Source organism: Orycteropus afer, unplaced genomic scaffold (genome assembly GCF_000298275.1).
Source record: "Orycteropus afer afer isolate SDZICR_OR568_19922 unplaced genomic scaffold, OryAfe1.0 scaffold00399, whole genome shotgun sequence".
Lineage (NCBI taxonomy): Eukaryota > Metazoa > Chordata > Mammalia > Tubulidentata > Orycteropodidae > Orycteropus > Orycteropus afer.
The window spans coordinates 2,980,173-2,992,889 of record NW_006921986.1 but is presented as its reverse complement, the minus strand read 5'-3'; the positions used below and the strand labels follow the sequence as shown (position 1 = coordinate 2,992,889).

Sequence of the window (12,717 nt, the reverse complement as noted above, 5' to 3'; positions counted from 1 at the left end):
GAAAAGTTGTATCGTCTGCATATCTCAGGTTGTTAATGATTCTTCCTCCAATCCTGATACCACGTTTTTCTTCATATAGTCCAGCTTCTCGGATTATTTGCTCAGCATATAGATTGAATAAGTGTGGAGAATCAATCCTAGAGCGTTGTTTTTGGCTCATTCTTTCAGTGTAGCTTGGACTTCTTTCTTCAGTACCATGGGTCCTTGATCATATGCTCCGTCCTGAAATAGTTGAATCTCAACCAATTCTTTTTGATACAGTAACTCTATATATTCCTTCTATCTTCTTTTGATATGCTTCCTGCATCACTCAATATTTTGTCCATAGAATTCTTCAGTATTGCACCTTAGGGCTTGATTTTTTTCCTCTCAAGTTCCTCTCAAGTCCTTTCAGCTTGAGAAATGCCAAGCATGTTCTTCCCATTTGATTTTCTAACCCTAGGTCTTTGCACACTTCGTTATAATACTTTACTTTGCCTTCTTGAGCTGACCTTTGAAATTTTTCTTTCAGCTCTTTTACTTCACTTCTTCCATTTGCTTTAGCTACTGTCTGTTCAAGAATAAATTTCAAAGTCTCTTTTACATCCATTTTGGTCTTTTCTTTCTTACCTGTTTTTAATGACCTTTTGCGTTCTTCATGTGTGATATCATTCCATGATTTTTCCAGGTGTCAGACATTAGTATTCAGTGCCTCAGATCTATTCTTCATATAGTCTTAAATTTAGGTGGATATACTCAAGATCATGTTTTGGTTCTCATGTACTTGTTTTAATTTTCTTTAGCTTCATCTTGAACTTGCATATGAGCAAGTGATTGTCAATTCTTGTAAATCCTATAAAGATAGCAGTTCTATCTCTTACAGGGTTTCTGTGAGTCAAAATAGATTTGATGGCATACAGCAACAATAATAAACCAGCCACATGACCTTCTCCCATCGAAAGACCAAACAGGGAATTTGTAGGATTCTTGGTTCTGGTTGTAGCCATCCTGTATTAATAGCATGAATCCAAGAAGTGTTTGAAAGGAATAACACCCTGCCACAGTTGGACACCTACCTTGATACAGTGACCCTGCCCACAAGTAAAATCAAGTTACTTACTTTTTTTTTTTAACCCATTGTTCATAGCAGTCATCACCCAAGGCTGTGAATCCCAGCCTCAGACCAACAAGTTTAGCTACCCTTTCTCTTTCCATCCTTGCTAGGTTATTTTTCTTAATACTTTGTTCATAACAGAGGTAAACCAAGGCTGTTCCTGTCCTCCTCAGGACAGGAGACCAACAGTATGTCTAAGGGGTTCTTCTTCCGCCACCAGGAAACGACTCTTGCAGCACTTGCCACAGCTCTTTGAGCATCTTCCCAGCACCAGTGAGGTGGAAAGGTTCAACTTTTGAATCTTAAAACTTCATACAATGGGACAGGATAATTATTTTACTACAAGACGCTCTGTGGCATCTAGAGCACCCAGAAAGGTTTGTAACAGATATGCCAGAAATGTTACTTCTTTACATTTAATTGTGTCCAGACATGACTCCTTGCAATGCTTGGACTGTCCATTATTTATCAAATTGTTGTTGTTGTTGTTCTTGTTAGGTGCCATCGAGTCGCTTCCGACTCATAGTGACCCCATGCACAGCAGAATGAAGCACCACCTGATCCCACACCATCTCCATGATACTTGCTATACTTGAGCTCATTGTTGCAGCTATTCATTAGATTTTCCCTGGCCAATTCGTTGAGAAGTGGATGGCCTCCTCCTTCTTCCTAGTCTGTCTCAGTCTGCAAGCTGGGCTGATACCTATGCAACAGGTGCACCCCACTGGGTTTGAAATACCAGTGGCACAGCCTCAAGACTCACAGCAACACGTCACCACAGTAGGACAAACTGACAGACAAGTTTGTCTCCCTTAGCTGTTGGAAACCCCCCCAACCACCCTTATTTATCAAATTAGACTATTATATATACTTATTCTATCTAGCACAGTGGTAGGCATGTAACAGACCGTCAGTACAGAATGAATAGATAAAGCTGAGATGAAAAGATTAGTGAGGAGGTGTTTGTAAGAAGGGAGTATGTCAGAAGGAAGAAAATTTCTTCCATTCTTCTTTAATACTGAATGATGTCTCTGGTCTCCTGAAGGTCAGTAATTTACAGTTCTGTCCAGTAGACCTTTGTATGATAATAGGAATATTCTATATCTTTGTTATCCAACATGGAAGCCATTAGCCACAGTGTGGCTTTTGAGCACTTGAGGAACTGAATTTTTGATTAATTTAAATATAAATGTTCATAGCTGTGGGTGATGTAGGGGTAATGCATTTGGCTGCTAACCAGAAGTTCAGTGGGAGGAAGATGAGGCAGTCTACTTCCATAAAGATTTACAACCTTGGAAACCCAATGGTGGTCGCTGTGAATCAGAATCAACTCAATGGCAGTGAGTTGGAGTTTTGGTTTTATAGCTAGAATCTGTCATTTTAGACAGTGCAGTTACAATCTCAGATGTCCCTTTATTAATATTGTATGATTAAGCCTAATAAGGTACATTAAGGGGAAGAACTCCAGAGTCAGTAATGATAGTTTTGTATATCATAAAACTCACGAAATGGGCCATGGGTATATTTTTAAAGCAGCTTTCATATCATTATCGGAGCCCCTGGGAGGTGCAGATGGTTAGTGCACCTGGCTGCTAACTGAAAGGATGAAGGTTTGAATTCACCCAGAGGTGTGTCAGAAGAGAGGTCTGGTTACCTACTTCAGAAAATCAGCCAATGAAAACCCTATGGAGCATAGTTCTTCTCTGATACACATGGATTCACTGTGAGTCAGAACAACAGCACCTGGTTTGGTTGGTGTTTTAATCACAGTCAGCCTTCTGAAAACTCAAACCAAAAACCAAACTCACTGCTGTTGAGTTGAATCTGACTCACAGTGACCCCTCATAGGGCGTCCGAGGTGGTATCTCTACAGAAATAGATTGCCCAGTGTTCCTTCCGAGGAGTGGCTGGTGGGTTTGAACCTCCAGCCTTCTGCTTAGCAGTCAAAACAAAAATCTGATCTAACACACCATGCAGGGCTACAGCCAACAGATGAGAAGCATGGAATGTCTTTCTTCATTTGCCTGGACCACAGAGGGGAATCCACATTCTGCCGTTCCGTATCACTGGATACTTTGCACATAGCGAGTAGGAACAGGGAGGTTCTTGATGTGTTCCTATAACATAAGGAAAGGAGAAGAAGAAATCTTCAAAGCTATAGTTGGAAACATTTACCTTATGCAGATAGTCGTTAAGTAAAGGGAACAAAACCCATACTACTCTTCATAGCACTTTGCAAAGAGTGTACTTGTTGAAGTTTTCACAGACTCTCAAAATCTTCCCTAGCGGTCTTTGAAGTAGGGAGATAGTGGGTCTTATTATCCTCATTTCTCAGCAAGGCATACCTTTCATTGTTTTCAATACATGTTTTTCAGATATAGGTTGATGAAAGCCAGAGCACTCACATATACAGCAGAAATAAGCAAACTGTGCCCATAGGGGAAAACATGATCAAACAGTGTGGTTTTTTTTGTTGTTGTTGTTGTTTGTTTCTTTTAAGAACTATAGATGTTTGACCTCTAGTCAGTATTTTTTAATACCCACTGTGGTAACATTATACACTGTGATTTAATTGTCTCAAATACTGTGGTAACCTTATCCCAGCTGCTTTATAACATTTTCTTTAAATCCTGTGGCCTTTTCAAACTAATGAAACCCTGAGCTGTAAAGCTTCCGACATTTAGTGCCTCATTTTCTCTGGGTCCGTGTCAACAGTACAGTCAGGACAAAAGAAGAAATTAGATCTTCATCCCCAACACATCATGGGAAGAAGAAACATCTCTTCAGGTGGATCTTAAAATTCATTTTCTATCTCAAAATGAAAACATGCTGCAAAAAGCAAAGTGAAAAGTCATACTCACTTGGCATTGTGAATAAGAACAAAGCCCGTGGGTAGTTAAATTTCCCAGAGGTAAATTAATTCTGTCTTCTCCGTTTGTTGGCAGGTCATAGATGTGTACTGGGGAGTTGGCAAAGATGAATGGGACAGCCCAGAGCTCCAGAAGACCCGCATGAAGCTGCTGGAGGACTGTCTGAAAACTTCTGCAGGTCCATGTTTTGTTGTGGGTATAAAAAATAATGCTTTATTTTAAGATATAGATGATTGTGAGAATTCTTGCTGAGTTGCATCTCTTTAGTATTTTTTTTTTAATGAGAAAGAAACCATGCTTTCTTTTTGATCTATTTAAGTTGCTTTTTAAACGATCTCCTTGTCCTCAGCGTGTGAGAACAAAAACTTATTCAGCTTTCTGTTAGAAGTGCTGCAAATTTACAGTGAATAATTTGAAATGGTAATCGAAGGGATGACTGAGGTTTGACAACAAGTTCTTCAACACCTTGTGATCAGCGAAGAGGACTACAGTGTCAGCCCTATAGTACTTACCCTCATTTTTCTTATCATATTGTGTAATTTATTCTCATAGTGTCTGTTTCTCAACATTCAAATTTCTAGCTTTTTTTTTTTTTTTTAAACACTGTTGACGTAAACCAAATTTACTACGTCAAGTCTGCCAAGTCTGCCGGTGGGAGATGGTGCCCTTATGGAAAAGATTTTTTCTGCAGTGATTTTCAGCTAGTTGTTCATTATCAGCTGCAAATTAGCAGAGATTTTTCAAGTGGAACACTATTATTAGTTCATCATTATTTCTAAAGAATACCCACTCCTCTGTAGAAGCACAGGGGTGGTGAGATAAGTAGGTCACTCTACGGCAGGTGATTATGGAAAACCACTGCTTTAACGTTGCTTAAAGGAGCTTTATAGTGAATTCAAAAAGATCCTACCAGAAAATCTGGATTCCGTTGAGAATTTGAAACTCTGTTCCATGTTTTGACTGTAAAGGTTTTACTTTCACTCTGAGTAACATAAGAAACCACAGAAGTGTTCAGATCAGAGGACTGAAGTGATCAGATTTTCATTTAAAGAGGACTGCCTTGGCTGCCCTGGTAGCACAATGACTAAGCACTCTGCTGCTAACTGAGTGGTCGGCTGTTGGAACCTCTCATCAGCTCCATGGGAGAAAAAGACCTGACAGTCTGCTCCCATAAAGACTGCGGCCTCGGAAACCCTGGGGCAAGTTCTGCTCTGTCCTGTAGGGTTGCTGTGAGTTGGAATGGACTGGATGGCACACCGCAGCAACACCTTGGGTGCTGGCGCAGGATAGACTAGAGAGGGTTGGACAGGAGGCCAGTTAGAAAGCTACGGCAGTAATCCAAATAAGAAAAGTGCATGAGTTAGGAGTTTGAGGGAGTTGACACTTAAAAAACAGTGTCCTGAGGTCTGAAAAGAACTCAAAAAGGCCTGGAAGCTATGTTAAATACCTAAAGAGCAAGTAGTAGAAGAAGAATTAAGACTTGTGTCATCAGAGGATAGAACAAGGACCAATGGATGGAAATTGCAAGGAGTCATAGATCAAGGTGAAGGAAAAATTTTAGGATATGTAGTTTTTCCTCAAGTTTTTGGGTCACATACACCTGGCTTCTAACTCTGACTCTTCATAGGTATGTGACAATTGAGGGAATTATTTTACTATTCTAAGCCTCAATTTCCAGTTCTGTAAAGTGGACGTGGTAATTGTAAATCTACCTCATATGGTTACTCTAAGAATAAAGTGGAATTGCATGCACATTTCTAGTCTTACAGATAGTACCCCCAAATGAGTGTTCATTGTAGTTGTTATATTATTACCATTATGGCAAAATTAGCTATAGATGAAATCACCTGGCTCAAACTGTAATAGATGCAGTATATCACCAACAAAGTTATTATCAAGTTAAAGAATAGAAACCACTCTGGTAGAGTGTTGTAGAAGAAATTCAAACCTTGGAAGACAGATTTAACCAAATGCCATCATGCCTGGAATGCTAGGTTTAAGAGGCACCACAAGCTGTGGACACACCCTGGGGAATCGCAGTTGCTCTGCTCACCATTACTCTGTCCTGATCCCAGCTTCAAAAATTCACGAATGAGAGAAACAGTTTTCCCCTGCATAACCATGTAGCGTATAATACCCAAAGTAACTGAAATTAGTCATGACCATTAATTCCACCAATTTGCTGGTAGGGGAATGGATAATTTAAGATTTTGCAAGTATGTGCAGGTTCTGAAAGGTTAACTGGTAGAACATCAGTTACTTTATTGGGTATAAATGAATCATTTATCCCTCCTTGTGCATCCTGGTTCCATTTTGAAATTCAAGGTTCCCACAATGAGACACTGTGGGTAGAGGTAGGATTATTCACCCCAGTGATCCTAATTCAGTCAAGGCTTATCTCACTGTGTATAGGAAAAAAGTCATCTCTTACAGCCTTTCCCTTTGTAGCTATGGTAACGAGTGTATACATGTTGCTTTTGAGCTCCAATTTCCATGTCTGATGCTCCCTCGTGAGATTTCTAGAAGTCATGATGGCCCCTGTGGGATGCAAAGCATGGGATATTACTTCCCCCAATGCTAAAGTCTTTGGCAAGAAAATTCACCATTGGTGAGTGAAAAAGCGTATTCATTTCTTCAAATCAGCCTTTATGTTAAATACGAATAAACTTAGAACCAAACAAGGCTTTCATTTTAAATGCCCAGGGAACCAAGGCCCAAAGGGAATGTGGACTTATATGTTGCACATGCTTGGTTCTTTTCAACTTCATTTTCTAAAAGTTTTCATTTTAGATCTGGCCTGTGGTCCTGTTGGCATGCAGGCTGTGCCGCTAATCCTAGACAACTGTTTGGACACATGCTTTTGGTCACAAGGAGGACAAGGTGATAGAATAAAAATGCTCAGACATCCACTCTTACCACATTAACCCAGGAGACATACTGTCCTGAGTATGCATGATCTCAGCTGAGGAAGGAGCAGCATTTGTACAGGATGTACAGGAGGAAAACAGAAACAGACGTGGGAAACCCCTGCCTTCTCATTTCACATCTAAGTTAGAACCCAGGTTCTCTCGGGGCAAGTCACTAACTATAATTCTCTCATTCATAAAATGGGCAAGTAATAACAGCAAAATGAAAGTAAAAGTAAACTCTGAATGAATTTTAAAGATTTGTTATGTATACCAGAAGCAATAATGCGTGTAAGAGTTCTTTGTGAACTATGTTGTTGTTGTTATGTGCCGTCGAGTCAAACCCGACTCATAGCGACCCTCCTTGGGTTTCTGAGGCAGTATCACTACGGAAGTAGGATTGCCCAACCTTCCTTCTGAGGAGTGGCTGGTGGGTTTGAACCGCCAGCGGTCTGGTTAGCAGGCAAGTGTCTTAGCCACTATGCTACCAGAGCTCCCTTGTGCACTATAGAGGGATCTAAAACCATCAGTTATTATTAAACTGTTTAAGTTATTTTCAAATGAGAATAAAAAGTTTTCATTCATACAGACACTTATATGATATTAGAAATTTTCCCTTTAAAAATAATGATGCTGTTGTTATGGTTGGGGATGGTAATTGGGGCATGAGACAAAACATACATGAACTGTTTAATGTAAAACAAATTTTGCTTTGTAAATTTGCACCCAAAGCACAACAAAATTTTTAAAAATATATATTGATGATAGTTTAAATGCAAAAGGTATTAAAATTTGATTCATATAGTTAAATATTAAGGGTTTTGAGTTCATTCTTATTTCTAAATTAACAAACTTTGTAAAACATATTCAGTATATATTGCAGTTAATAGGGAGAAAGCCCACAGTGGTGTCCAAAGTCACCATCTGTGTTGCCTTTTAAGTATAAAAAATTTCTTCAGCCTTTGAAAAGTATGGGCAGTTTAGTAGAATCTCCCCTACCAACCTGTCCTGCCTCCCTTAAGCTCTCACTGCCGTCAGTGGGAGCGGACTCACAGTGACCCCTCCTTGAGTGTACAAGGTGGTATCACTACGGAAGTAGATTGCCCAATCTTCCTTCCAAAGAGTGGCTGGTGGGTTTGAACCACCAGCCTTCTGGTTGGCAGTCAAATGCGTTAGGCACTACACCACCAGAACTCCCTCCTGCCTCCCTACTCCTTATAAAAATCCTTATGGAAGGAGAGAGGAATATTGCTGTTGGCAAAAAGCAGAGTTAACATATGCTAACTCTCATCCCTATCCCACTCCATAATGTGTTTCTGGGGGATGTGTTGTTTTCATCCCTCCAAAATTGACGCAAACCTGAAGAATTGCTTGAGGAGTTTGATCATTGACCCTGGACCTTGAGTGAGAGCCTGCCTCTTGGCAGAAGTTGATAAAAGCAGACAACTGATAAAAGTTCTTCCTGCTTTGCTGACTTGAAAAACTGGAGTTTGTAATTCTTGCTTATAGCCCTGGAGGAACTGCCACCAAGAGTCTAGCAGCTCTGGAGGATGCAGAAAGCATCTCACTACATCCCCTACATCAGTGTGGGTGGTGTGAAGATTACTGAGGGAGAGACAGTGGCAGCCAACCCCAGGAGATTCCATGACTTCACACTCACAGGAGAATTCCCCACATCTTAGCGTGAGGACAAAGGGAACACTGCCTGAAGAATGCTGTAAGTCCCTGCACTCTTGAGGAGCCAAAGCTGTTTAGCCTCTTCATTGGGACAACCAATAACACTGATATAAACAGACATGATTTGTTAGCATTAGATAAAGAAGCAACAAAGGATGGACTACCACCATGGCTTGTACTAGCACGTAAGCAGACACCAAAGCAAATGTCCATGATCCCCACCCCAGCTCCTTGCTCTTATCAGTAGCATAGATGGTGGAGGACAAAGAGCATGTGCTAGCCTATTATATGTAGCTCCTGGCAGCTGTACTTAAGACCATCATGTATAGAAGGGGAAAGAGGAAGCCCAGGTGTTACCCCTTTTTACTAGGTTGGACTATATATATATTGAACAAGAAATAAGAAAACATAATGAATTGAACTGAGAAGTCTATCATCATTTAGCAAGTTTAAGTTTCTCCACTGAGCAGAAAAGGAAAGAGTAGTTGTTATTAGTAAAAATTAAAATCATCAGATATTTGTGTTGTGAAGCTTATGGCATGTGGCTGAGTTCTTCAGCACCTAATTGAGTCAGCACTCTCCTTGGAGAGTTAAATGATATCTCTTTGACAGTTCAGACTTAGTTTCTTACTATAAATATTTTATTAGTTAAAATGCTATAGTAAGCATTCTTAAATCATTGAAAAGAAGGAATTACTGTTCTAAACAGTTTAGCTTTGGAAAATATTTCATTGAATCCACATTACAATACATGATTGAGTTACCATTTTATATATAAAGTTTACACCTCAACATAAAACAAAAATCTTCACAAATAAACCAATAAGTGCATCATCATGATAAAAGGAGAAAAGATTAGAGTTGTCAAGGATTTCATTTTACTTGGATCCACAATCAACGCCCGTGGAAGTAGCAGTCAAGAAATCAAGTGACACATTGCACTGGGCAAATCTGCTTTGCGAAAGACCTCTTTAAGTGTTGAAGAGCATGGATGTCACTTTGAAGACTAAGGTATGCCTGACTCAAGCCCTGGTATTTTCAACAGCCTCATATGCATGTGAAAGGTGAACAATGAGTAAGTAAGATCACAGAAAAACTGATGCATTTGAATTATGGTGTTGGTGAAAAATATTGACCATACCATGGACTGCCAAAAGAATGAAGAAATTGGTCTTGGAAGAAGTATAGCTGGGATGCTCCTTAGAAGAGATAATGGCCAGACTTCATCTCTCATGCTTTGTTCATGTCATCAGGGGGGACCAGTATCTGGAGAAGGATATCATGCTGGGTAAAGTAGAGCATCACTGAAAAAGAAGAGGACCCTCAACAAGCTGGCTTGACACAGTAGCTGAAACAGCATGGCAACAACTGTGAGGATGGGGCAGGATGGGGCACTGTTCTTCTGTTGTACATAGGGTCACTGGGAGTCGGAACCTACTCAACAACCCCTAACAACAACAACATATAAAAGATCCACCTGAAAAATTAAAATGAATGTTTAATCTTGGTTTGTACTTTAAGTAAATATCAAACTTTTAAATTATTTCTCTTCACAACTGTAGGTTTAGTAACTGAAATGTACTAAAACAGGAAATAGTCATAAATTTATACTAGACAGTCATCTAAATCGAAACATGAGATTTTAAAAATATCACAGTTCTTAAAATTTTAATTAAAATTAATCCAAAACCTCAGATTTGCAAGGTGTGTTTTGCTTATATAATCAAGGGAAACAAAGATCTGTTAAAATGTGAAATTAAGCCTGTCTGGTTGAAATCAACTATTTATCATAGTTCTGGAAACCCTGACAGCTTGGAACCAGATTTGGCAGCAGTGTAAACCAAAAGATGGAACTTGATTTTACAAGCTTGATGTCATGCATACGTTTTTATAGTTTTTAAATTTTAAAATAGATTTTTAAAAATTATTTTTCTGTCACCAAAGAAATGTTAGAATGGGCAAAAATTTAAAACTGGATTTTTTAAAATACTTAACTCTCTTTCTGGTAGAAGCCAAGAGACAGCCATTTAGCAAATTTTTACTAATATATGAAATATTCCCATAGAAATTTTTGCAAGTGCATAAGGTGTGTAAGTAGTTTACACCACTGTTTCACAGTTCAGGTAAGACAGTATTTTTTGTGTGATGGAAATAATTATGGAGAAAAGGAAGTAGGTGGGAGAGTACTCAACCACCTTATAATCAAATTGTTAAGAGAAATGTTCACTTCAAGGTATAGCCCAAAAAAGACTTCTGCTTCTGGGCAGAATTGCAACAACTCAAAGAAAAAAAGATAACTTTTAATAATCTTATTTTTAAGGATATAGTAAAGGTATGGAAACAAAGATGATTAAACACTTAATTTCCAGAGACACCTCTTTAGGTTAGCTGGCTTTTCAGATAAAAGAGCCCCAAGAGCATCAACAGTTTTGTCCATAAGACACTTTGCTGAACACTGGATACAATGGAGAGTAGGAAGCAGGGAGGAACAAATAAAGTGTCTTATAATCTCTTTATGTTTGGGAAACAAAGTCCACTAGAACCTAACACAAATATTCGGCAAGTTTTGCCCTTGAGACATTTTAGTTCAAGGGTAAACGAATCCAGTTAAAGCTGCAACTTAGCCCTAGTCCATTTTACTTATTTATTGGATTGAAAGGATCATCCTTTCATCCTAACAGTCTAACAAAGGAAGGGAAAATCCTAAATAACAGTTATTTAATATGCAGTGCCCAGAATACAATAAATAAGTACAAGACATGCAAGTAACCAAGAGCATATGACTGGTAATTAAGGGGGAATAGATAATAGAAGAGCACTAAGATGACCCAGATGTTGGAGTTGGAAATCAAAAATTATTAAATTATTATTTAAATATGTTATATAAAACAGGAAAAGATGGATAAGATGGATAACAAAGAAACGATCTATGAAAATGAATCAAATGAATATTTTAGATACATATCTAAAATTAAAAGCTCATTTGAGCAGACTGAACACAATGTAAGACTGAATTAGTGAACTCAAAGATCAAGAGAAATAACCAAACAGACATAGAATAAAATGAAATGGAACAAAGATGAAAAGACATGTGAGGCATGTTAAGATGGTCTCACATAAGTGTAATTTTAGTCCTAGAATAAGAGAAAGTGGGGAAGAAGTAACAAGTGAGAATTTTTCAAAACTGTTGAAAGATATCAACCTACAGATCCAAGAATCTCAATAAACTTCTGAGTATATTGTTGTACTGAGTACAGTAACTTTTGTGAAAGTAAAAGGTAGAAAAAAATCTTAAAAGCCAGATAGTTTGGGTGGTGGGGAATCATTACCTTTAATGAAACAGCAAAAAGACTTTTTCACCTGACTTTTTAATACAGAAGATGAAAAATTTAGAAGACAATAGAATGCCGTCTTTAAAGAGCTAAAAGAAAAGATTGCCAAGCTAGAAAGCTAAAGGATGATTTGAGACAAAAACAAAGAATTTGTCATCAGCCGACCCACATTTTAGAAAGATGGTGGCCAAGATAGCAGACTAGGCACATATACTATCAAAACCCTCTACAACAAAGACCCAAGAAATCAAGTTAAATGGATATGGATGACAATCCTAGAACCCAGAGCTTTGAAGGAAAGAATAAAGCAGTAGGCCAATTAGCAGAAGAGACTAAATGAAAACTGCGAACAAGGAGTCATATGGAACAGTGAACTGTGAACAAGCCTTGCAGTACATGACCATTTTGAAGTATTGCAAGCAATGTTCTGATTGGGAGAGGAACCAGATAACTGGCTCCACTCTCCCAGGACACACATTGCTCATCAGGTACTGTGATCTACCTACTACCCTGTGCAACCTCCCAGTGTCCAGAGATTGTTCTCTCCAAGGAGTGTGTCTACTTGAGGTAAATGTTTAACTCATGTGCCTGTCTTTTGTTTGGCTGGAAACCACAGGTGTGGGTTCAATTCCAGACTGAAGAGCAGTTACGGGTCATAGTCTCAGTGGTTGTACCAGGTACCAGAAAGCTGTGCTCTACATACTACCCTGTGCAACTTCCCAGTGTCCAGAGGCATGGCTCCCCCAACCCCACCCAACCAACAATCAGCTAAGCACCTTGCACAGCCAGTGTTATGCCATAATTTTTTTTTTTTTTTTTGCTTTTCTTTTTCTTTTTTT

At 38.9% G+C, this 12,717-nt stretch overlaps 1 protein-coding gene across 1 annotated transcript in view; it reads left to right on the top strand.

The window, feature by feature from the left end:
• NWD2 (NACHT and WD repeat domain containing 2) overlaps positions 1 to 12,717 on the top strand; it is a gene marked incomplete at its 5' end in the record, with an annotated part of 234,881 nt that overhangs the window by 68,030 nt on the left and 154,134 nt on the right. The window contains one exon of the mRNA XM_007953535.2: positions 4,039 to 4,155. Within this exon, the coding sequence (XP_007951726.2) occupies positions 4,039 to 4,155 (117 nt within the window). The remainder of the gene's footprint in view (positions 1 to 4,038; positions 4,156 to 12,717) is intronic.